Source organism: Bos grunniens, chromosome 3, assembly GCF_055505025.1.
Source record: "Bos grunniens cultivar Pamir isolate PY7600 chromosome 3, Bosgru_T2T1.0, whole genome shotgun sequence".
Classification (NCBI taxonomy): Eukaryota; Metazoa; Chordata; class Mammalia; order Artiodactyla; family Bovidae; genus Bos; species Bos grunniens.
The window spans coordinates 101437425-101463423 of record NC_141167.1 but is presented as its reverse complement, the minus strand read 5'-3'; the positions used below and the strand labels follow the sequence as shown (position 1 = coordinate 101463423).

The 25999-nt window shown below is 43.8% G+C and overlaps 1 protein-coding gene and 1 long non-coding RNA gene across 3 annotated transcripts; both read left to right on the top strand.

The window, feature by feature from the left end:
- The first annotated feature begins 3471 nt into the window (after positions 1 to 3471).
- On the top strand, positions 3472 to 10276 carry ENSA (endosulfine alpha). Of its 2 annotated transcripts, XM_086392480.1 has the most exons (4): positions 3472 to 3648; positions 5306 to 5431; positions 6647 to 6813; positions 9509 to 10276. In XM_086392480.1, the coding sequence occupies exons 1-4, from the start codon at positions 3592 to 3594 to the stop codon at positions 9522 to 9524; spliced, it is 366 nt and encodes a 121-aa protein (XP_086248606.1). In that variant the 5' UTR covers positions 3472 to 3591; the 3' UTR covers positions 9525 to 10276. The 2 variants fall into 2 exon arrangements, with proteins under 2 accessions (XP_086248606.1, XP_086248607.1); XM_086392481.1 differs by lacking the exon at positions 9509 to 10276 and having other exon boundaries at positions 6647 to 8768.
- Positions 10277 to 20478: 10202 nt separating this feature from the next.
- Positions 20479 to 22538, top strand: LOC147376411 (uncharacterized). Its single transcript, XR_015160979.1, has 2 exons — positions 20479 to 20674; positions 22015 to 22538. It is a non-coding gene; the product is annotated as an uncharacterized LOC147376411 (long non-coding RNA).
- Positions 22539 to 25999: the final 3461 nt, after the last annotated feature.

The window sequence follows — 25999 nt, the reverse complement described above, 5'->3', positions numbered from 1 at the left end:
ATACCAAGGGGACATTTCATGCAAAGATGGGCTCAATAAAGGACAGAAATGGTATGAACCTAACAGAAGCAGAAGATATTAAGAAGAGGTGGCAAGAATATACAGAAGAACTGTACAAAAAAGATCTTCATGACCCAGATAATCACGATGGTGTGATCACTCACCTAGAGGCAGACATCCTGGAATGTGAAGTCAAGTGGGCCTTAGAAAGCATCACTACGAACAAAGCTAGTGGAGGTGATGGAATTCCAGTTGAGCTATTTCAAATCCTGAAAGATGATGCTGTGAAAGTGCTGCACTCAAGATGCCAGAAAATTTGGAAAACTCAGCAGTGGCCACAGGACTGGAAAAGGTCAGTTTTCATTCCAATCCCAAAGAAAGGCAATGCTAAAGAATGCTCAAACTACCACACAATTGCACTCATCTCACATGCTAGTAAAGTAATGCTCAAAATTCTCCAAGCCAGGCTTCAGCAATATGTGAACCATGAACTTCCTGATTTTCAAGCTGGTTTTAGAAAAGGCAGAGGAACCAGAGATCAAATTGCCAACATCCGCTGGATCATGGAAAAAGCAAGAGAGTTCCAGAAAAGCATCTATTTCTGTTTTATTGACTATGCCAAAGCCTTTGACTGTGTGGATCACAATAAACTGTGGAAAATCTGAAAGAGATGGGAATACCAGACCACCTGATCTGCCTCTTGAGAAATCTGTATGCAGGTCAGGAAGCAACAGTTAGAACTGGACATGGAACAACAGACTGGTTCCAAATAGGAAAAGGAGTACGTCAAGGCTGTATATTGTCACCCTGCTTATTTAACTTCTATGCAGAGTACATCATGAGAAACACTGGACTGGAAGAAACACAAGCTGGAATCAAGATTGCTGGGAGAAATATCAATAACCTCAGATATGCAGATGACACCACCCTTATGGCAGAAAGTGAAGAGGAACTAAAAAGCCTCTTGATGAAAGTGAAAGTGGAGAGTGAAAAAGTTGGCTTAAAGCTCAACATTCAGAAAACGAAGATCATGGCATCTGGTCCCATCACTTCATGGGAAATAGATGGGGAAACAGTGGAAACAGTGTCAGACTTTATTTTTTTGGGCTCCAAAATCACTGCAGATGGTGACTGCAGCCATGAAATTAAAAGACGCTTACTCCTTGGAAGAAAAGTTATGACCAACCTAGATAGCATATTCAAAAGCAGAGACATTACTTTGCCAACAAAGGTTTGTTTAGTCAAAGGCTATGGTTTTTCCTGTGGTCATGTATGGATGTGAGAGTTGGACTGTGAAGAAGGCTGAGCGCCGAAGAATTGATGCTTTTGAACTGTGGTGTTGGAGAAGACTCTTGAGAGTCCCTTGGACTGCAAGGAGATCCAACCAGTCCATCCTAAAGGAGATCAGCCCTGGGATTTCTTTGGAGGGAATGATGCTAAAGCTGAAACTCCAGTACTTTGGCCACCTCATGCGAAGAGTTGACTCATTGGAAAAGACTCTGCTGCTGGGAGGGATTGGGGGCAGGAGAAGGGGACGACAGAGGATGAGATTGCTGGATGGCATCACTGACTCGATGGATGTGAGTCTGAGTGAACTCCGGGAGTTGGTGATGGACAGGGAGGCCTGGCGTGCTGCGATTCATGGGGTTGCAAAGAGTCGGACACAACTGAGCGACTGAACTGAAGACTTCATTGCCTGGATATCTCTACCAAATGGCTCACTGGCTTTGAAAAAGTCAGTGTTTTCAAAATTGAACACCTTATTTTCTATCTACTTCCAAATTTCATTTCCAAATTGATTCCTTTCCTTGAATTTGTTTCTACAAATAGTCACCTTGAGGCACATGGCCTGCCAATTCCCTATATTCAGTTTGCTGCTAATCTAGTAGATTTCATTGCCACAGATTTTCTCAATTAGAATCACTGTTTTCTATTCTAAACTACCTCGTTTGTAGAGTAAATCCTAATTACTTCCCAACCAGAGTATTGCAGAGGACTCCCAGCTAGATTGTCCCCCTCTAGTATCTTTCTGTTTGGAATTCTAAATGATTTTTTATTCATTACTACTACATTGTTCCTTAAGAACAATTCTGGTCTGCCACTCTCTGGCCTAAAACCCTTAAATGTCTCTCCTAGATAACTAAATTATCCACTAGTTTCTTATCCCGACACTCAAGTCCTCCATGTTCTCAACTCAGTTCTATTTTTCTAGCTTTCATACTGACCCCATCAGCTAGAATACCCTTCCATCACCTTTACCTGGCAAAATTAAAGCTGATTTCAAATACACACCTCCATTATTAAGTCTTCTTTTCTTGCGGAGCAGCGGGGGTGGCAGTGGGGGTGGGGGGTGGGGGGTGGGGGAGGGCTGCTTAGTTGCTGAGTCCTGTCCAACTCTTGCAACCCCATGGATTGTATGTAACCTGCCAGGCTCCTCTGTCCATGGGATTCTCCAGGCAAGAATACTGGAGTGGGTTGCCATTTGCTGAATATGAACTTTCCTTTGAACCCCTTTATCACTTTATTAACACTTTAATTTCAAGCTGACAAGATTTTGCCTTGTATAATAATCTGTGTATTCTAAGATTCTCAGATTTTCCCACTAGAAATGTACCTAATTATACAGAAAAATGAACAGACAGCCCTAAGGCTATCTGTCACAATAGGTTCCCTGGAAAATTAAAATTTAATATCAAATTTTCAGTGTATTAGACTGTTTTAATATAAAAATGACGTTTTTTAACTAACACTCTAGGAATTTGAGTCTCTTTTAATCTTGAGGATTTGGGTACACCTGGCATACTGTGAAAACCCTCTATGGCAAAGACTGCCTTACTACATATATATTCCTTGTAAAACTAAAACAGCACCATCTTCAAACACTCAATATGTTCGCGAGTACTTACGCAATGTTTACCATGTACCTAGACCTGTGCTGTTTCAAGGAGCTCAGTCTCCATGGGATGGCCATCCATATTCTGCTAGACCATTCAGTCTTTCCATTCCACACCCTAAATAACACACTGGAAGAGTGAGGAGGACCACTTTAAAGTCCACTCTGACCTCCATATTATTTTCTGGAGATTGATAATTTTCTGCTAACACTACGCGAAGCTTAATCCTCTTCACCTGGAAATAAAAGGTTTCCATCCTTTCGCTCTCCAATTCGAAGCTCAGGAAAGTCCCCTGGGGGCGACGAGGTAGGGCGGCAGAAAGTCTGACCCCCACGAAAGGAGCAAAAATGCCAAAGCTACCAGCACCACCCCTTAACCTCTCCCACGTGCATACAATTGGTCCTTGTGAGTCACTCTCTTCCCATATTGGCGTTCCAGCTTGCCCGTCGCCTCCATAGAACCCACATTTAGCCAGCAACTATTGGTAGATCGTTACGTCATTGCCCTATCCACCCCGCTCCCATTGGCTCCCATAGGAAGGGGCGGTCACAACGTCACAGGCAAGGGCCGCCATTTTGACTGAGCAATCCTAGTGACAGGAGCTGAAGGAGCAGCGCTGGTTGTCCCGTTTCCCCTCCCCCTTCCCTTCTCCGGTTGACCTCCCGGGTCCCCCACACTCCACAGTCCCGGTCCCACCATGTCCCAGAAACAAGAAGAGGAGAACCCTACGGAAGAGACCGGAGAGGAGAAGCAGGTGAAATGGAGGGGGTGCGGTGGGCGAGTTGGGGGCGATTGTGATGGGGCGGGAGGCGGTCTCCCACCAGTGCGGATTGGTCGCCATGGTCTCGGGCTCTGCAGGGGTTGGCCACGTCTTGCGTCATGCAGGGTGAGTTTCAACATGGCCTGCTGCTTTGGCTCTGGTTAGTTGGCTGGATTGTCAATCATTGTAGTACCCTTCCTGATTGGTCAGTAGACCTACTGCTAGACGTATTGAAGCTGTGCTGTAATTGGCCGAACCTGAGCGCGGGGCGGGTGTTTGGAAAGAGTGGGTGAATGAAAGGGGGTTGGTGGTCTCGGGATGAGATGTATGTTATTGGTTAGCAGGGGTAAAATGAACGAACAGCTAGGCTGGGTCCTGCATTCTATATCCTCAGAAAGATACTGGTCAAGATACAGACGTTTAAAAAGGGATCAGCACCGGGGGAAGGGAGAAGAGTAATTATTATCATGGCTAATTTAAGACGGCAACTTTCTCAAAGAGACCTTTTGATCGCTGTAGATGGTCTGTTGCCCACCTTCAAAGAGGACCTTACAAATTGAAGAGGGCTAGAGTTTCAAACAGAATAATGGAGGTTAAACCTAGGAAAGACCCCTAGACAGTCGTGAAAAGAAAGACGCCACCATATTTCCCCCCTACTTTTAAGGTAGTGGGGACTTATTTCACCCGCGATTCTGTGATGAAAACATGCCAACTTCTTTAGGTGTTTTGTATTTAATTTATAACATTTAGTAATGTACTCGGGTTCATGAAATACCCCTGGGTTATATCTCGGCCAGGTTTTCAAAGCAAAGGAATGCAATTCCACTAAAAAGAACCACAAATTGGCTTCATGTCCATTCTTTAAAAGTCATTAAAGAAAAGGGTAGCAGGGCCCACAAAAAGGGAAGCAGAGTAACAACAACAGTAAGAGACCCTGCAAGTTAATTGGGCTCTTGGCATGTTTCCCAAACCTCCATCACTAGGGAAGGTGTTGATTTTTTGACAGAGCTGGTGGGTAAATACTAGTGAACCCACTGTATCTTAATTTTCCTGAGATGAATCTCTGTTTACCTGTCACCTTCCTACTACAATGTTTATGAAAACAATGCTGTCCCTTATTGCTGTCCAGTGCTGACCATTGCTAAGGTGGAGCTTTCTGGAGAAGGCCACAGAGCTAGCCTCCATAGATTTATCAAAAGCCTAGCTTAGGAGGGAACATCACAGCAGTTATCCCTTTCGATTTCCCATTTGACCTGTACTGTGTTTTACAGACAGCTAGAGATCTCCCTACTAATCTTGCATCACCAGAATCCCTGCTAGCTCTTTTCTGTCTTTCCTAGCTTCTGTTCTAAGTGAGCTACTGCTTGCTCTTTGATTAAAGTATTGTTCTTCGGCATTACCTTTAACCCAGTACTCACAGGTCACTGGGGTGGTTCCCTGGGTGTAGTGTGACAAACAGCTTTTTTTTTCACAATACAGTCATCTTGAGCTTTAGGGATTTGAACAAAGGTCTGGCTTTATTTAAGAGTGTGAATAGCATGTTTACAAATGGGTAGATCTCCAGGAAAAGGTAATAGTGTAAAAGTTAGCAGATATTAGAAGCAGTTGCTTCTCAGTGTTTAATTTTACTGGCCCCATTTGTTTCCTCTAGGACACCCAAGAGAAAGAAGGTATTCTCCCTGAGAGAGCTGAGGAGGCAAAGCTAAAAGCCAAATATCCAAGCCTAGGACAAAAGCCTGGAGGCTCCGACTTCCTCATGAAGAGACTCCAGAAAGGGGTATGGAGCACAATCTTTTACCCTCTTACTTTGGAACCAGAGGGGCCTTAGGGATGAGATCTGTGGAAGTTCTGCTGAGCACTGATATGAGCGTTTTGTTGTTGGGCAGTAGTAAAGAAAAATTAGAAACTTGTTAAAAAAAAAAAAAACAACCCAAGGCAAATACTGTAAGTTCCTAAGGGTATCAGTTATTTTCTGATTTCCCTCAGGATACTAAAGCTTAATGGAGGGGCATTTAGGACTGGCCTTGGGAGACTGAGGGAAGGATGTCAGAGTCTGGAATGCTGACAGCCTCCAGATATTTGCCTGTTTGGATGGTGGGAGTTTTAGGACTGCAGATGTAGGATTAGAGCTAAATTTTGAGGTGCATCATTTCAGAAGAAAGGCCCAGAAATCTGTCCTACAAGTGGTCCTTCTCCCAAGGGAGAGTCTTACCTTCATAGCCTTCTAGCTCCTCTTTGGGTTCCTCAGTCCTCAGAGGTACCTAAAGCTGACTGAGGGGTTGTCAGTCATTAACCTGGAGTGTATTTCTCTACGCGGATGAAATGGAGAGGGAAACAGATCCCTGTGGAGAATCCCAGTTACTGAGTCTTAGTCACAGATGATGATGTGGTGCTGATTTGCACTTTACCTTGCTGTAAGCAAGACAGGCGTAGGCAGGCTGTCACAGCCATGGAACATGTGTGGGAGTGGTTGGAGTCAGAGGAAAGTACATTATCCTCAGAGACAAGCCCAGTTTCTATTCATAGTCTGAGAGAATAATTTCTCATTTTGAGGTTGTTAGCTTGAGGTTGATCTCCTACTGATAGCCCTAGGTTGACCCTTTATGTATCTTATTCATTTCTGTTTCCCCAGCACCAAGCCCATTGGAGACTAATAGGTCCTTTATAAACCTTTGGGATTAAAGTCAGCAATATGGTTGAAGTATCATGGACTCATGGGGCTACAAAAGGCTATAGGAGCTATCTCTTAACTCCAAAAATATATACCCTAGCTGGGAAACTCCTTACAAATGTGAAAGTCAGAAGACACTGGGGAGAAAGCATAATTAAATATAGTTAATACTAAGCTGTGTACACATGAGGCTAATCAAAAAAGACTTGAAAGATCTGAGTGTGGATGCAGGTTTATAGGGTTTATAGTGGACCTGAGTCTCCTTGCTTTTGAGGAAGACCAGAGCTCCTCACTCACCTAAACCTCCCTCTTGTCTCTTAGCAAAAGTACTTTGACTCAGGAGACTACAACATGGCCAAAGCCAAGATGAAGAATAAGCAGCTGCCCAGTGCAGGACCAGACAAGAACCTGGTGACCGGTGACCACATCCCCACCCCCCAGGATCTGCCCCAGAGAAAGTCCTCGCTCGTCACCAGCAAGCTTGCGGGGTAACCTGGGCCCCCTCTGCCCCCCTTCTCACTCACTGGACTTTTCTATATCTTAGGCAGGGACATGGGCACCTAGCTGTCTCTTCTCAGCTTGCTCGCCAGAAATGACTATGCTGCTTCTGGGGGCTGCTGAGACTGTAACATGGGCTAAAGAGAGGCTCTGAGTTCACTGCTTTGGATAAACTGAGATTTCCACACCCTCATGTGGCCCAAGTAGGGGCTCAGAAATAGGAGCCTAGGATTGGATAATGCTGCAGACTTTCTTTTTCATTTGTATGAGAAACTGGGGAGATGTCATTTCTCCTTTTGGAAGAGAATGTGTCCCAAAATAGGGGAGGCTAAGCCTTGGGAATAATATGACAGGTTTAACATCCCGAGGCTAACCTGATACGATTGGGAAAGATAGACTGAATGAGATCTGTTTTCTGTGCTTTAAGTGTTTTGTCCTTTGGGCTGCTATTGCTTTCTTGTTTTCATTATGGCAGGTTTAGCAAATCCTCAAAAAGAAAAACTGATGTGCTTGCCTAAAACTATAATGCCCACCTAACCTTCTTTATTCAGTGTCTTTTACAATTTGCCCTGGAAGATATTATTCATGTAAAATGGGCACCTTCTCTCTCTCTTCCAGCATGTTGCTTTTTGAAAGTATCATGGGATAGTGGAAAGAACACAGGGTTAGCAGTCAGGATATCTGGGTTCTGTTTCCATTCAATTCTAGACAGAACTGACCGGTAGCTTTGGTTGAGTCACTTCACCTCTCTGGATTTCTACTTCCTCATCTGTAATATAGATCCAAATGTAAATCGGATTGATTCTGATTCTAACATCCTGAAGAATTCTGTGCTATTCATTGTAAAACCACAAGTGAGGAAGGACCATAGATGAGACTACAGAGGAGAAGTCATTGAAGACCGCATGAGGAGAGAAGTTGAGATTTAGGGATTATAAATTCAGGCAGGAGGACCTCATTAGTGTCATTGGTCTTGAGGGTCAAGAAAAAAAAATTCTAAGAAGCTAGCCATGAAGGCTCTTGCCTCTGCTCTCACTTCTTTCCTACAGTCTGGGCCTTGGCTGCTAAAAGGCTGCTCTGGGAACCAGGCTGTGGGCCTGAAGAAACACGCTCAGTCATGCTCATGTGGAGTCCTACATTTCAGATGTTCTCAGCTGCCAGGTGTATTGTTAGGGAGACAGGAAGAAAAGGGAAGAACGGTCGCTCCGGGGCTTAGTGCTGCTGTGGGGCTGGAGCAGCAGGTTCTCAGGAGATGATTCACCTTGGTGAAAGCTGGGGAAGGCGGTTAGGGAGAACTGGAAGGAGCACTGAGAAATCTCTGCCTTCCTGGAGCTCAGCTCCTGTCCTCTGAGACGTAGCAACGCTGATCATGAACCAGGTGGAGGAAAGAGGGGCTGCGGGTGGCCAGCATCGTCTATCTGATTATCACTAGCTTGGCCTGAACCACACTGAATGCAGTCTGCTCGTTAGGACAGAGAGGGTCAAGTGAGAGCTAGCAATTCAAGAGAGGAAGAGTCTGTCTTTAGTCCTCTCTTGACCTCTCAGCCCACCAGTTCTGATATGCCACACATCTGGCCCAGTGAGAACTGATGAACTTGCTGATGCACACGTGGGGCGTTGGGGTGTGTCTACACGTCTTTCCTGACCAGCCATTCACTTTTCAGGCCGTCATTCAGATTGGATAGGAAAAAGTTGGTGAGGAAGGAAGGAGAGAGCAGGATGCCGTGATTCCCTGGCCCCTAGGGCAACTCCTTGACTGTCACTTGTATATAATTTTTGTGTTTCTTGCTTCATTTCCTCATGCTGTCTTCCTTAGTCTAAAGTCCATGTGGGAAGGGGAAAATGCCGAATATCCTTGTATAGTTTCCTCAACCGTCCCAGACATGTTGTACATAGATATGTCATGTTATTATATATATAAATATATATATAATTTTGTACGTTTTCTTCATCTCCAATCTTTTCGAATTTTGTACTCTTTTCTGTCTGAGCTGCTCTCTCTATCAGTCAGTGTGAATCCTCAAGACTGAAGTCACAGTGAGTCTCAGTTTTAGGAAGGAATAGAAGAAATAGGGAAATCAGAAAGACTATTGGTCTCTCTTTCCACCCAGTCATCTTCAAAGCTAAGGAAACAAAGAAACAAGCTACTTTTTGTAGATGCCACCTGCTCCCACAGCATGAAGTGCATAGCTTCCGTGGCAGAAAAGGCTCATTTGAAATTCAGTTTGCTTTGATTAAACCTAGAATATTAAGTCCATTCAAAACAACACGTGTGTTGTCTGGCCCTGGCCTCCATGCAGCTGCCACCTCATCACTCTGTGCCCCCAACCCCAGTCCGTCCATCTCCACTGTGGCAAGTGGCTCTGGCCATGCCCCTGAAACTGAGCCTGCTCTGAAAACCTCGTTATTTTTATCTTGTCTAAAGAATATTTTTCTTTGTTTTCTTGGATATCTCCAAAAACACAGAGAACAGTTTTGTAACTAGGCGAAGACCGAAATGTTCCTCTTCTTTAAAAAAAAAAAAAAAAGGACAACTCTCTGAATAGGATTAAGAGATGTGCCATGTATCCCCAATGATTGATAAGTGTGGAAGAATGATGGGGTAGAGACTGGGGTGGAACTTAGGGTTTTTTTCCCTTACTACTTGACAGTGTTTTCTTTCTCTTCTTCTGTGTTCGTCCGCAGTGGCCAAGTCGAATGATGCTGCCCGGGGCTCCGCCAGATCCTGAGACGCTGCCCCCTGGGTCCTGTGCTGGCTCCTGCCCCTCCCTGCTTTTGCAGCCAGGGGTCAGGAGGTGGCTCGGGTGCGGGCTGGAGAGGCAGAAGCCCCTGCCCGTCGGTGTCCCAGCGCATGGAGCCCCTTGGGCCGAGCACCAAGACCTTGACTCTTTTTTGTTTTTTCTTTTTTTTCCAAGTAATTGTTGGGAGACATCACAGTGAAATCCTGGGGGTTGGGTGGGGTGGGGGGTTGAGAGGGTGGAGTGGGAGATGTGAGGGGTTATGAATTAGGACTTAGAGTTGATAACAAAAACATTCCTAACTATCCTCCTCCTTGACCTTGTAGCTGGTGTGGGGTGGGGGTGGGGTGGGGTGGGGGAGTGAAGTGGACTGAAGGTGAGGGGTTCTAACTGAGCTGTGTAGAAGAGTGCCTTGCTAGCTTGGATATGACTGGGGACCTGATGTCAGATAAAAGAAACTGTCTAAATATGAAAGATGCGGATGACTCCTCTGGTTCTGCAGAAAAAGCTAAGAACTGAATGTTAATTGTTTGGGTGGGGAGAAAAGTGCTGTCTTTGAAGTAGATTTGCTGTGGGAAGAAGGGCAGTGAGTGTGGGAGAAAGGGGATGAGTGTGGGGAGCACCGCAGAGCCCAGGGGACTTTTTCAGTATTTGAAATAAAAAACAAACAAGAAGATCCACGGAAAACAAAAAAAACAACAAACCAACCCAGAAATTCTCTGCAGCAGTTGGTGTGTTTTATTGGGGTTTGGCAAAAGGGAAAAAAATAAGACTGAAGACACCAGTCAGGAGAAGCTGGTGTGGGGTTCTGAGCCTCTAAGGAACAGGGGCCCTTCAGATGGGATGTGTCTGGGTTCTCCATTTCCATCATTTAGGGAGAGGGTGCAGGGACATTGGCATATAGACCAGGACTTCTATAGCTAATGCAAAGATGAATCTTCCTCAGGTTCTGACTCACAAAATGAGGGGTTTGCGGTATTTGATCTGAAGGGTTTATTCACACCTGAAGATTACTCCAGGCTAAGCATGAAAGGAAGCCACTCTGTTTTCCCTTTCAGTCTTCTTTTCTTCTCAAGTTCCTGTGTCTCTGGAGAATTGTAACTACTAGTGATCAGCCTTTCTGCTAGTGGCCAGCAGGAGGCAGAGTCACTTCTTTCCTCATGATGTGCTAACCATCGCTGGAATCCTGCCACTGAAAAGGGTTTAAAACTATCTGTGAGTGTAATATACAAAAGAAGTGTTGCCAAAGGAGAAACAGACTCACACTTTTCTTCTGTCACACTCACACCAATCTACCATGTGTGAAGATGGAAACTTGCCCATTTGCCTAAGGAGATTTTATGATTAGGAGATTTTACCATAGTTATCTTCTCAAATGAGCATGCGTCAAGGAAGACAGAATCCCGGAGACAATAGATGTTCTAGAGAAATTTCTATCACGTTGAGAGGGTGGAGTACTTCTAAACTAGAGAAGGAATGTTCTCAGCATGTGATTCATTCTCTCTTCTTAATCAGAAACTTTCCAAATAAGTTTTCAGCTTCTCAGGAAGCTGCCTTGCTCTCTCCTAATTTAGTCAGGGGACTGCGATGCCTCCTAACCATCAGCCTTTCTGAACAGCATGCTAGACACTGAGCTAGGTGGTTTGTAGATACATTAAAGAAAGGCATGCCCCACCTTTAATGGGGTTTCTTATCTAACTGGAAGAAAATACATGAAAAAGTTCATATACTTCAGTAGTATAAACTTACATCTTAAAGCTAGGAGATGGATGTGTGTCTGTAAAGCTAGGAGTGTTTATTATGATGGGGTTTCTGAGTCTTACTCCCCTTACGCCAGTCCCATGACTTCTTTTTGAGCACATTGTCCCTACTTTTATGCTTGCCAAGTGGCAACAGCTGGGCAGTGAGGTCAACAAGGCTCCAAATGCAGAAGTGTCAAGTTCCATTTAATATAAAGAGAAGGGACGTTGACATAGAAATAAGTTATTTATGGCAGTGCTAGTTTACTGAAGACCTTGAGTTAACATCTCTTAACTTTTAGGCTTTTACATGCTTTTTCCATTACTCTTGGCTTTCCTGGTCCTTAGGTTTAAGCTGTTGCCTTAGGAATCCTGGGGTGCCCAGAAATAGTCATTGCTGTTTCTGTTCCAGTTTAAAACCTGCCTTTCCTTTTCCTTTACTCATATGACAGGGCTAGGCAGTCAGGAAGCCCGATTCTGCAGTGCTTCAAAAAGCTGTTCTTGCCCATTATTTTAGCTTAGTGTTTTATCTTTATTCCAAAGAGTGGATTCAAGGGTTCTGCCACTCCTCCAGCATGGTTGAGTGATAATTGTGTTGACAAGTCTCTCAGTTGAGCCGTCTGATATGCAGGGTGGCAGAGATGAAGTCACAATTATTATTGTCCAACCACATTTATTTTAAGCTGATGTGGCCTGAGCATGGAAAACACAGGCAAAAGGAAAATAGCTGGGAGGATTGCCATTGAAGATATCTACTGTTGGTCTGCCAGCCACACCCACACTAGCAGCCCTTATGTGTACAGTGCCCTCTACTGGACCTTGAGGGAGGTCAACAAGCAAAGGAAAGATCTTCCCTTGGAAGCTGAAGTATGACAGTGGCATGCAAGTAAGAGCAAATTAATGTAATAAGATCCCACAAAGCATATGGGATCTTAATTTCCTGACCAAGGATCAAGCCCATGCCCCCTGTGGTAGAAGCGCACAGTCTTAACCACTGGGCCACTGGAAGGTGTCCAGATTACTGTAGTTCTAAGCAGAATTCCTGTGAACTAAGAGGAGGGTCAGGAGATGAGTTGGCTGAATTTCCTTAGAGATGGGTGACTTACTTAAAAAGATAAGGCCCCCCATGCTTGGGCAGTGATTTTTAATTCACAAGGAACTGATGAAGTCTGACTTTGGGGAAATACTAGCAGTTTTTGACTCTTTGCAGTTGGAAATACTAGCAGTTATTGGGCAGATAACAGTGTAAGAGATGGTGTCTGTCCTGGAAGAACTTGAAGCCTCACTGAGAGCACTTCTACATATAATGCAAGATAGTGGTAAAGGAATTCTGAGAAGGGAAAATTCAAAGGGCTGGAATCATGAGGTAAATATTAGTAGAAGAAATGGAAATTGAACTGGGCTTTAAAAGATGGGTAGTATTAAAGAATCTAGTTCAATTATTAGTTGATAAGTGCCTATAATATGCCCCTGGAGTAGGAAATGGAAACCCACTCCGGGATTCTTGCCTGGGAAATCCTATGGACAGAGGACCCTGGCAGGCCACAGTCCATGGGGTTGCAAAAGAGTCAGACACCACTTAGAGACTAAACAACTTGCAAGGAGATGCCACTCTGGTGGGGAAACTACATGTGAGGAAATCATGCCGCAGCGTTAAACTTGCAGCAGAAGTTTAGCTACATAGAGGAATAGGGACAAGTATTTAATAGTAGCATCTAGCCCATTGTTAAGTCCTTAATTTACGTCATCTCATTTAATTCTCATAACAGTTCTACGAAGTAGATAGTATTGCCATTATACAAGTGAGAAAACTAAATCAGTAACTTGGCCAAATCACACAGCTTCTGAGAGTGGAGGCAGAATTCCAGTGCCTGCAATGGGATGGCGAGAAGAGTGATCAGGAAACGCTTCTACTACCTGGCCTGGTTCAGTCCCTGGTTAGGGAATTAGGATCTCACAAGCCACACGGCACACCCCAAAAGAAAGTAATCAGGAAAGGTTTCGTGGAGCAAATTCCGAAGGAGAAACGAGATTTTTCTAGAAAGGTGCAAAAGGGCATTTTGGTAGCAGGACCAACACTAAGAGAAGGGTGAGGCAATGTGGAATCTGCTGATTTTGCAATACCATATCAAGTGAGTCCTGGGGAGGGACTGGAGCCCAGGCCAGAAAGGCAGACAGAAGGATATGATTTGCAGGCAGGCATGGGAACCATGGAGGTGACTGCAAAGAAGAAATCTAGTTGGTTCTGTGTTTTAATTAGGTCACTGCCAAATCGTGTGGAGATGAAATTTAGTTGTTTAGGCGCTCAGTCGTGTCCAACTCTTTGTGACCCTGTGGACTGCAGCATGCCAGGCTTCCCTGTCCTTCACCATCTCCTGGAGCTTGCTCAAACTCACGTCCATTGAGTCAGCGATGCCATCCAACCATCTCGTCCTCTGTCATCCCCTTCTCCTCCTGCCCTTAATCTTTCCCACCATCAGAATCTTTTCCAATGAGCCGGCTCTTCTCATCAGGTGGCCAACATATTAGAGCTTCAGCTTCAGTACCAGTCTTTCCAATGAGATTTAGAATTGATAAATTTAGTGATGGACTGGTTGTAGCATCAAGTTTCCTGGTTTTAAGTCCTGATTTTGATACATTTGAATGACTTGAGACAAGTTTCTTAAACTCTCTTTGCTTCAGTTTACTTATTTTATAAAATAGGAATGATGTAGTACCCACTGTACAGGATTTGCCGTGATGATTAAACAAGATAGAACACGTGAAGCCCTTACTTCAGGGATTGCAGCAGTGCCTAAGATATGGTTCCTGCCCAGGGAGCTTACAGACTATTGAGGGATATACTGAAGATAGGCAGACTGACAATAATTAGAGCACAAGGATTCGGAGCTAAGATAGGGAAGAGCATAAAATGGTCTGGAAGTACAGAGTCTGGGCACCTAATTTGAGTAAATGGGAGGACAGCCAGGAAAATCCTTACACAGAGAGTAGCTTCTGAGCTGAAATATGATGGAGTAGTAGGACTTAGGGAAGGGGGTTAGATTGGGAAAGGGGGCCTTCCAGGTGGAAGGAACAGTCTGAAAAGATGCAGAGGTATTACATTCTGGCAACTTAAAATAACTGAGTAACTGTAGCATAGCATGCAAGGAACGAGGCTGGACCTGGGTGGAAGTAACCAAGGGTTAGGTCACAAAGGGCCCGTTAGGCTTCATCCTGGAGTCGTTGTGAAGCTGCTTAATAAAGATTTTGAGCAAGGAAATGACATGATCAGATTGGCCCCTTAAAATAATTTTTTTGATTGTAGTGTCAGGAGGAGACTGGAGATGGTAAAATGGGTGTATTAAAGATACTACTAATGGGATGGAAAAGGAAAAGGCTACTGTGAAAAGGAAGATGATGAATTCTATTTGAGACATAAGTTTAACAAACATCTAAGTGGAGAATTCTGTACTTGTAAACTGTTAACCATGGGTTAGTTGAGGTACAGTAACAGCCTGTATGTAGCTAGAGTACTATAGGTTAGATATGATGAGGAGATAAGGTAATGATCGTGGGGATGAAGACTGAGCAGACTCAGGAGATACATGAGAAGTACAATCAACAGAAACTGATGTGAGGAGTGGGACTCGGAAAGAGACAGGACACTATTAAAAAATTCTGAGGTTTCTGGCCTGAGTTACTGGGTAAACTATGATGCTGTAATCCAGAGAGAACGCAGCTGGAAGAGCAAGTTTGGCATGGAAGACAATGAGTTCATTTTGCAGAAGAGTTGATGTGAGGTGCCTGTAGGACATCCAAGAGTAGGTTACTAGATTTATGTTACGTTACTGCATTTATGCATCTGGAGGTTGGAGAAAATTTCAGAACAGGAGATACAAATTCTGTAGAGCTCAGGATACACTAGTAAAGCCATGGACATGTAAGTACAGAGAGCAGAAAGCCTGACAAACTGACCCGATGAAGGCTGACACCTGAAGGAAACAGAAACAGGCTCACCAGAATGGAGTCAGGATGATGTGGAGCCCAAGAACAGAGGTAATGGAGAAACTGAAGCAGTCAGTAGTGTAAAGCACTGTTACAAGTAAAATCTCACTGTGTAATAAAGTGTTAGTCGCTCAGTGGCATCCAACTCTTTGCAACCAAATAGTCTGTAGCCTGCCAGCCTCCTCTGTCTATGGGGTTCTCTTGGCAAGAATACTGGAGTGGGTCGCCATTCCCTTCTCCAGGGGATCTTCCCAACCCAGGGATTAAACCCGCATCTCGTGCATTTCAGGCAGATTCTTTACCATCTGAGCCACCAGGGTGCCCCCAAATTTCAGGAAAGCAGCATGCCAAAATTGTGAATAACTGTCAGGATTATGGTTTAAGGACTGTATGTATCTACTTTCTGTACTTTTCAAGATTTTGACATGAGCATCTATTTGATGATTAGAGGTACTTTTAATTCTAAAAACAAGAATAAAATCACAGTTGTTTTTTTTTTTGATGGACGAAAGGGTGTCAGTTTGATTTACCAGTTAGTAATTTTTTGGGACCAGTTTCAGTGTATTGGTAGAGGTAGAATCTTGCTTGTAAACCTGAGTGGTGTGTGAAGGTTTTGTTGTCTGTTGTTGTTTTAGAATGAGAATGACAGGCATGTATATTTACAAAGTAAAAGTAGAGGCATCATAGAGAAGGATGATAACCAAAAAGCAGGGCTCCAAAAAGAGTGGGGTGTGGAAACAACTCAGGTGGATGTGGTTAATTAAACAATAGTTCAGCAAACATTTACTGAGGACATATGTGCCAGCCTCTGTACGAGGTGAGGTACTGAAGTTAATCTAGTTAGCAAGCCAGCTGAGTAAGAAATTGGTCTAAAGCAGAAGGACAGATGGAGAAGGCAATGGCACCCCACTCCAGTACTCTTGCCTGGAAAATCCAATGGATGGAGGAGCCTGGTAGGCTGCAGTCCATAGGGTCGTTGAGAGTCGGACACGACTGAGCGGCTTCACTTTCACTTTCCACTTTCATGCATTGGAGAAGGAAGTGGCAACCCACTCCAGTGTTCTTGCCTGGAGAATCCCAGGGATGGGGAGCCTGGTCACACAGGGGTCTGACACAACTGAAGCGACTTTACAGCAGCAGCAGCAGCAAAAGGACAGATGCCTCATCCTGCTTGAGACTCAAGGTGAAGACACAGAACTTTGTTTGCAAAGTAGAAATAGAGACACAGAGGTAGAAAACAAATTTATGGATCCAACAGCGGGAAGGGGTAGTGAGAAGAATTGGGACACCAGGATTGACACATATACACCACTATGTATAAAATAACTAATGAGAACCTACTGTATAGCACAGGGAACTCCACTCAGTGCTCTGTGGTAACCCAAATGGGAAGGAAATCCAGAAAAGAGGGAAGATAGATAAATGTATAGGTGATCCTGAGCACACATAGCTGATTCACTTTGCTGTACAGCAGAAACTAACACAACATTGTAAAGCAGCAAAATATAAAAAAAGATGAAGATATAACAATGGGTAAACTCACAGCTGTTTGTGAATAGGGGTCGGTAACTTATAGGAGTCCTTGTCTGACGGCTTTCTTGTTCTTTGTGGAATAGGATGTGAAGTTACTACTTGAGAGTTAGGAAGGTGGGAGTTAGTGGACTTAAGAAGAGTGGCCATAGTGTTGAAGAGAGGATGAAAGGGAGGAGGATGAAAGAGAGATGACAAATAGTACTGTTATTAAGTAAAAGAATTAGGAAACAGTGGTGAGGGTCTAACAGAAACCGTGAATGTATAATCCTTGGAACGCGTAACCCATTGGAATGGTGGTGGTTGTCCAATCACAGTCGTGTCTGACTCTTTGCAACCCCATGTACTACAGCACACCAGGTTTCCCTGTCCTCCACCATCTCCCAGAGTTTGCTCAAGTTCATGTGCATTGAGTCAGTGATGGTATCTTACCATCTCATCCTCTGCCGCCCTCTTCTTTTGCCTTCAATCTTTCCCAGCATCAGGGTCTTTTCCAATGAGTTGGTTCTTCACATCAGATAACCCAAGTATTGGAGCTTCACCTTTAGCATCAGTCCTTCCAATGTATATTCAGAGTTGATTTCCTTTAGGATTTGGTTTGATCTTCTTGCAGTCCAAGGGACTCTTGAGAGTCTTCTCCAGCACCACAGTTTGCAAGCATCAGTTCTTCAGCACAGCCTTTTTTATGGTCCAGCTCTCAGTGACACCGTTGGAAAGGTATCAGTTCGTTTATTTCTGCTGTTTTCTCTAGTAACGCCTAGCTGCCTGGGTACAAGAGCAGAGAAGACTTATTATTGTGTAGATCCTGGATCATGATTTGTAGACAGATGAAGAGGATTGACAGAGGAACAAGGGGGTAGAAGGTGTTGGTGAAAGAAGGAATACTTGATTCAGACTGGGTAAGAAGGTTGGCTAAGGAAAGTATGATAAACTCAGGTCAAGAGAAGCCTTAATAAGGTCAAAGAGCAGATGATTTAGAAGTGATAAAGCTGGAAGCTCAGGACATGGTGTCACAATGATGTTGGCGTTTCAGATTTCAGAGTTGGAACTCTTCCATGTCATGACAAGGGCAATAGGAACAGGCGTTTCAAGTGGAGTAAAGGTAAAGATCGTTGGGGTGTTAAAGAACTAAGGGAGTTTCCCTATCAAGCTGCCAGGGTAGGTGGCTCTTGTGTTTGAGCTTTTGTTCTATCTTATTAAGCCTAACTGTATTTTTTTATATAAAAGGAAAATTGAAGAGTCTTAACTTAGAAAACAATAATAGCAACAATAAAAGAATTATGGGCTTAGAGTGTTGGGTCAGTAAATCAAGGTGTTTAAATGAATCTAGAATTATGCAAGACTGGGGAGGAGAAGATGAAGCCAACTTCCAGTCCTGGTATAGGAGTGACCAAGAATAGCAGAGAATATGAAGGAGAATTTAGCTTGATGGAATGAACTCCAAAGTAGGAGGGGTTACATACGAATGTCTTGGAAAAATAAGGGCCTGAGGATGGCACTAGGGAACTAGAGTGTCTCAGTTCCCCCACTTTCTGATATAGGAGGGGAAAACCCTGTAGGTCTGCACATAAAGCCATGTTTAAGGGTAGCTTCAGTGTAATTTAAATGAGTGGGTTGAGGGAAATTCTCTGAAGAGGAGTTACTGTGTATCAGAGGTATCAGAGAAATGACGGGGCCAAGGTTGAAAGTAGCAGAGTTCTGCATTTGGGGCAGAGTCCAAAGATTATAGAGATGGCAACCACTTGTGCAATGAATTAGCCTTAAGGCTCCCAACTTGGTTCAAAAGTTGTTTGGTACCAGTTTTTACTGAAGGCCTCACGGGGCTGTGGAGTTCAGCGTCCTCAGGCCTGCCTCTCAAGGCTCTGAGGGGAAGATTAAGCATTCCGTCTCCGAAAAGACATTCTGGGGAAAAGGGAATGGAATAGTAGTTTGAACAGTGATCACAAAGAGGAACAAGTAAGCCAGATTAAAGGAACAGCTGGAGGAGGGTCCTTCATTCACACCTTTATCGAGTATTGGCCTCCTACCAGGACTCTGTCATGCTCATTGCTACATCCCCAGTATCAAGTGTTTGGCACATATGTGTTCAATAAATATTTGTTGAAGGAATAAATTGTTCACTAACTTATGTTCAGATTAGTCTGTGAGTATTTGGAAAAAAGTAAAGAGTTTGACCTCTTTCAACAGTCTCTGAATGGCAGCAGTAGTGGATAAGCCAGGAAATGAAACTTCAGAGAGAACCATGTTGGAAGGTTACTCCGCACACAAAGCTGGGTCTCCCTCTTGGAAAACTTAGATGAGCCCCATGACTAAGAGCAGGTAAAGGTCAAGTGCTCAGAATGTCAACCAAGGATTGCTTTTTCTGTGAAACATTAACTTCTGACAGGAAGAGCACTCAGCACTGACAGCCACATTGTGGTAAAGTGGCCCCTTCAGGTAAGAGAAGAGTTTTGGTATAAACGGAAGTTTTAGTGACAGAAGCACTTAGTGTTTTTATAATAGATGGACTTTTTTTGAACCTTCTTCTGATATATTTATCATGGGTAGATACTAGAGAGTAATACAAAACATGAACTCTTAGTTATTAAATCTTTATTATTATATTTAGATTGAAAAGACTGAACACAGGACAAAAACTTTCCTCAAATTACTCACGTTAACTGCTAGAGCAACAAGGATTGTTCTCGATCGAGTACCAGCTACTTCCCTACCTTACAGTCCCAACCGCAATTAGTAACATCAAACTGATACTTGCACTACAATATTTATATTTTTAACTGCATATAAAACTCTCATGGTAGAAATTCAAACATAAGTAGACCTATGAGGGAAATTTGGGGCGGGTAGCAACCCACTCCAGTGTTCTTGCCTGGAGAATCCCAGGGACGGAGGAGCCTGGTGGGCTGCCGTCTTTGGGGTCGCACAGAGTTGGACACGACTGAAGCGACTTAGTAGCAGCAGCAGCAGAGATAACTTAATCTACCTTCATACGCAGTCTGAGTCAGGTGGATTCCTTGAACTGTCTTTCACAGCATTTTTAATCACCCCACGTAGATACCACCTACTCAAAATATACAAGGGCTTCCCAGGTGGCGCTCGTGGTAAAGAACCTACCTGCCAACGCAGGAGACATAAGAGACTTGGGTCAGGAAGATCCTCTGGAGGAGGAAATGGCAGCCCATTCCAGTACTCTCGCCTGGAAAATCGCATGGACAGAGGAGCCTGGTGGGCTACAGTCCACAGCATAGGGTCACAAAGAGTCAGACACAACTGAATCGACTTGGCATGTATGCATGCAAATACACAAAGGGAAGTCCTGGCATCACTCAGTGATCATGAGTCCTGGTTTGACATTAAAGTCCATGTCTGAAGCATCTGTTATGATAAGGAAAGTCTGAATCACCCTCAGACTTCCCTCTATTACATTTCTGAGTCATTTCCTTTTCTACTGACCCAAACTGAGTACATGCAGAAACTATCCAAAAGTACAGTTTTGGAACCACAGGACTTTTGAAATCATTGAGTTCAGTGAAACTGTGACCAGGAGATCGTGCCTTTTGCCCAGTTGCACAGGCTCTGTCAGACAGCTCAAGGCCCTCTTCTCTAGAAGCTGATGTCACGCAGATTTGGGACTCCAGCTGAAATTTTTTGTTGTTGTTTTTAGAAGTAAACAAACAAAATACTCAAGTTGGAAGTCTGAGAGGAATTCAGGGCTGAGGGAAACAAGCTGGTGTCGCATGGTGCTCCTTTCAAGTAATCTGACCGGTCACTGGTGCTCCCCTACGGGACCAAGGAGAGGACTTACGTAGGACCAGCATGTTATTACTTTCCACCTTGGGACTATTAACATTTTGGACCAGGTACTTTGTTATGGGAACTGTGCTGTGTATTTTAGGATATTAACAGCCTCCTCATCCTCTACCCACTAGATGCTCAGTGAGGACAATCAAAGAAGTCCCCAGACATTGCCGTGTGTCCCCTGGGATCCCCTGGTTGGGAGCCACTGTGCTGACTAGAGGAAGAGGTTCTTGTAACTCCTGCCTGGGGCTGTTTAATCCTCCCAGCAGGGCCTGTTATTCCTTCACCCTTGTGCCTGGATTCTCTCTCACCTTTCCCCTGGGGCCTCTAGGCCTTCATCAGATGGGATCCTCAGATGGGTGCCCTGAAAGTGGCACCTGTGGTGAAAATAGGAAGCAAAAGTTTCTACCCTTACCCTCTTGCACCAAGGGGATCCCCCTGGCTGGATAGGAATTTACATAATTGGTTAAAATAAGACAAAATGTATGCAAGGCTTAACTCTCAACTGTAACTGCAGTGAATCAAGGAGAGAGCAGAACTTTAAGCCCCTTTCCTATCTTGACAGTGGGCTGGGAAGGGGAGATAAGGACATACCAAAGGAATCTGCCCTTTTTGCACTATTTCCCCTTGACTCAGCTGTCCTACTTCCCCTCCCCAGCCCACACTCATCCTCACCAATGCCCGTATTTAGCACTGCAAGCCTGCGTTGTCATAGAAAGACAGAAACCAGATGGTTGCTATGAAGATTTGTTTACATACACACACACACACACACACACACACACACACACTCTCACACACACCCTAGGGCATGGCCCAGACTGCGCAATGGCGATGAGTGGCAGTTCTTCCTGGGATGTGTGTTTTTCTTTCTCTTAATTTGCTGTTACCCCATCACCTCTTCTGTTCTCCCCACGTTTTCATGCTGCTGCTTCTGCTCCCAAGTAACACTTCCTACTGACCAGTACTGTTCTTGAACCTTTCCTTTGCCTCAAGAAATCACAGTTTAAGAACAGAATTACTTAACCTCCACCCCTCAATCTATCATATGAGGAAGATTATAAACCTTAGATGACTTTTGCTAGAATTAAATTAGATATATATAAAAAAACTTGGGAATGACAACGTACATTCTCAATGAATGGAATTTGTTCCTATGCTAAAATAAAGCCTGCTCTGCGGCACCTGGGAACCAGCCACAGGTGCCTTTGGAAATCTTAGCTCATGCTTTCTGTTTGATGGAAGAAGAAGGCTATTGAGGGGATGTCCTTTGTCCTGTAGAATGACGGAAGAGCAGAATTGTGCGTGGGGGAGATCGCCTTGTTTTTTGCCTTTGTCGTACGCAGTCGGAAAGCTGTTTGGGGATGGAAAATCTGCATATATGATCTCTTCCTCTCTGCAGTCTGAAATGAAGGTTACGGGAAAGAAATGACACAAGACATAAAACCATTGCCTGGCTGGAATGGAAGCACATAAGGGAGGCGGAGTGTTCCCCGGGCCTTGGGCTCTACCTGGAATTTTCTGGAACTTCCCTGGTGGTCCAGTGGCTAAGACTCTGTGCTCCCAATGCAGGGGGCCCAGGTTCCAACCCCTGGTCAGGGAAGTAGATCCCACTTGCCCCAACTAAGACTCAGCACAGCCAAATAAATAAATAATTCTTTTTAAACTGGAATTTTCTAATACCATATAGAGAGCAGGTACTTCCACCCGTGAAAATAGGTAAGATTTCTCTTCTTCAGCTTGAATTTAGTGTGGAACTGTGTTCCTACAGGAAGTCTGAGTTCTTCCCAACACACTGAGGAAAATAGAAGAAAACATTATTATGTACCTTGATTTTCACCTCTGTCCTATGTTACAGAATAGACACTGCTGTCCTATTTTTACAGATTAAAAAAAAACACAAAAACATTTGACTGAAAAAAGAAAGATGAATTCTAAACTGAGAATTGTGGTTACATCTGGAAGGGAATTAGAGGAATGGAATTGGAGGTGATACTCAAAGGAAATTTAGTCTCATCTGTAATGTTTGGCTTTTGTTTACAAAGAGTATTTATGTGTTAACTATGCGATTAAAATTAAATTTTGAATAGTAAGACTATTTGACAAACTTTTAATGAAGCTCAGAAAAGGTAATTTATCTAAGGTCATTTGATAATTACAGACTCTAGGGTCCATGGCTGCCTACCACCCCCATCCCAACCCAGAGCACACGTCCTGTGCATACCCTCAGAGAGAGAGAGGTGTGGAGCCAAGAGGGAGTCCTGAGCTTTCCCTCTCAAGGGCAGTGGGGTCATTGTGGTGGACCCTAGACCTTAGCTTGCTTTTTTTTTATATATATCACTAAAGGGTAGTATAATCAAACCATGTCAGACCAAGTTGATGACAACCCTATGACTTGGTCTGTGGAATATGACTAAATCACACAGACCCAAAGGGAATAGGGAAGGATGTAAAGCAGGATTGATAAAGGAGATTATGTTTTGCACTTAAGATTTTAATTGGATGTTTCAGCTGGGGTACCAAGATATAATAGATATGGAATTCCAAAGGGTGACACCAGACAGAAGTGCAGAGGTTTAGAGGAAATTGCCAAGGACCAGCTCCGCAATTTTTGAACCCTCTTATCCATTTTAAGAGTATAAAAAGTGGAGATAGGGTTTACAAGGGAGATTTCTTTGGAGAGAGCTAGGACCCTGTCGTGAGTTATGTCCAGTCTAGGGGAGAAGGTGTAGACAGTACTCCCCTCTTTTCACTGAAGCATCTGATGTTTGTTCCTGGGTAAGAGGTAATCATTAGACTGTGTATGACTCACAGGAGAGGAATTTCAAGGCAAAAGTTGGCTAACAAGGGAGTCTGAGGTAACAGAGCTACATCTTGGAAGTAACTGCACCCCCTTCTGACAAAGGGTCAAATATACATGAATCCTGGGAACCAAGTATGGAGCCAGTTTCAATCCTGCTCAAGAGAACTCCCGGAAACATAGTGGGACTCTTAACAAAAGGTTCTGCGTAGAATGGACCTCTGGAAAACAAAAGGATGAGAGAGAGAGTGGCGGCCATAGAAATATGTTGTGTCACGTCACTTCAGGGAAGCTGATACTGCCTCTGGAGGGACCAGCAGGAAATCTTCTGATGGATCCACACAAATGCCCACGAGACAGTGGGCTTCCAATGTCAGGATAAGAGCTGAAGCCACCAAGAACTTTCCTCCCACTTCCTTCTGCTCCCTTCCAGGAGGTGTCAGTATCAGCATCTAGGAAGTAGAGGAGAAGCCAACTACTGCCCTTCCACAAAGCTAGCTTGCCAGCTGTACTGGTCCTAACTGTGGCTGGGGTGGGGGGCGGGGGTGTGGATATGCTCTCACCTATAATGAAGACTGATGTGTTTGTTCAAATATTTCTAAATCATGAGTATGTTCTGCTATTACAGAATTGAACTTTAACTTTTATTACATCCCTTCAGTTGGTACTTGTTAAACATTCCAGCTATCCTATTTGTATTTATTCTATGAGGCATTTAATTGGCACTCATGGAATGAGATTATTCCTTCCAGTTTGTAGTCTGAAGTGCTTTTGAAGGGCTAAGATCATCTCCACAGTAAAGCTACTCAAAAGAAGGGAGTTTTAGGGACTTGGGGTTTGATAAATCTGGCTAAGACCAAGGGAATTTAAAATAGACTCAAAGTCATTTGGGACCTCGAGGATCAACTAGTTCTAATTCCTCCTGAATTAATCTTCTCCGCAGCACCCTGCCAAGTGATCATTTAGTTTTTTTCTTGACTAACTCCAGTGTCTTAGAATATACTACTATCTTCACCCTCTTAAAACTCTTCAAGTATGTGAGGACAACTTCTCTATAGATCTCATTTCACTAGTCTAAACATTCTCACTTCCTTCAGTTATTGCTCCTTGACCTGGAATGGACTTCTGGTATCTCCCTGACTACTTTCTGGATGAGTTCCAATGGTGTCAGTATGCGTCTCTAAGTTTGGTCCAGATGTGACCTGACTGAGGCAAGAAGAAATAAATCATCACCTCCTGGCTGTAGACTTGGACTGTGAGAGAGCCTCGGTCCTCTCAGGTTTCCTTCAGTGTGCGCCCTATCACACTGTTGACTCATTAAAACTAAAACCTAGAGGTGTAATGTTGGGGATGAAATAGAGTTGTTTTATTTTTGTTTTATAAATAACATATGAATACATTTATAAAACTTGTAAATAATAGAGATTACATTCTTCATTCAGAAAAACTGCAAAGGCAGTCTTCCTTGATCATTTCTCCAATTCTGGTCCTTTAGTTATACATCCTTCCAGATTTTTTTCTGCCTATTTACAGGTATATATACATTTAGAAATATGTAGTTGTATAGGATTTTTCAAACACACAGTACCAAATGGTTTGTGTTATTCTACATCTTTTTTCACTATAATTCAGACACTTTTTCATATATGTACATACAAAGCTATCTCACTCTTTGTAGCTGCTATAGTAAGGGTCCCATAATATGAATGTATAACAATTTAACCATTCTGTTGTTGGGACATCAGTTCAGTTCAGTCACTCAGTCGTGTCCAACTCTTTGCGACCCCATGAATCGCAGTACCCCAGGCCTCCCTGTCCATCACCATCTCCCGGAGTTCACTCAAACTCATGTCCATCGAGTCAGTGATGCCATCCAGCCATCTCATCCTCTGTTGTCCCCTTCTCCTGCCCCCAATCCCTCCCAGCATCAGAGTCTTTTCCAATGAGTCAACTCTTCACATGAGGTGGCCAAAGTATTGGAGTTTCAGCTTTAGCATCATTCCTTCCAAAGAAGGAAGGAATCCCAGGGCTGATCTCCTTCAGAATGGACTGGTTGGATCTCCTTGCAGTCCAAGGAACTCTCAAGAGTCTTCTCCAACACAGTTCAAAAGCATCAATTCTTCAGCACTCAGCTTTCTTCACAGTCCAACTCTCACATCCATACATGTCAACTGGAAAAACCATAGCCTTGACTAAACAGACCTTTGTTGGCAAAGTAATGTCTCTGCTTCCCAATATGCTATCTAGGTTGGTCATAACTTTTCTTCCAAGGAGTAAGCGTCTTTTAATTTCATGGCTGCAATCACCATCTGCAGTAATTTTGGAGCCCAAAAAGATAAAGTCTGACACTGTTTCCATTGTTTCCCCATCTATTTCCCATGAAATGATGGGACCAGATGCCATGATCTTTGTTTTCTGAATGTTGAGCTTTAAGCCAACTTTTTCACTCTCCTCTTTCACTTTCATCAAGAGGCTTTTTAGTTCCTCTTCACTTTCTGCCATAAGGGTGGTGTCATCTGCATATCTGAGGTTATTGATATTTCTCCTGGCAATCTTGATTCCAGCTTGTGCTTCTTCCAGCCCAGCG

Excerpts from the sequence above, each read along its gene's own strand:
- ENSA (XM_086392480.1), top strand. The coding sequence starts at position 3,592 with ATGTCCCAGAAACAAGAAGAGGAGAACCCTACGGAAGAGACCGGAGAG. Across the intron at positions 3,649-5,305 it reads AGACCGGAGAGGAGAAGCAG|GACACCCAAGAGAAAGAAGG; the intron begins GTGAAATGGAGG and ends TGTTTCCTCTAG. Across the intron at positions 5,432-6,646 it reads TGAAGAGACTCCAGAAAGGG|CAAAAGTACTTTGACTCAGG; the intron begins GTATGGAGCACA and ends CTTGTCTCTTAG.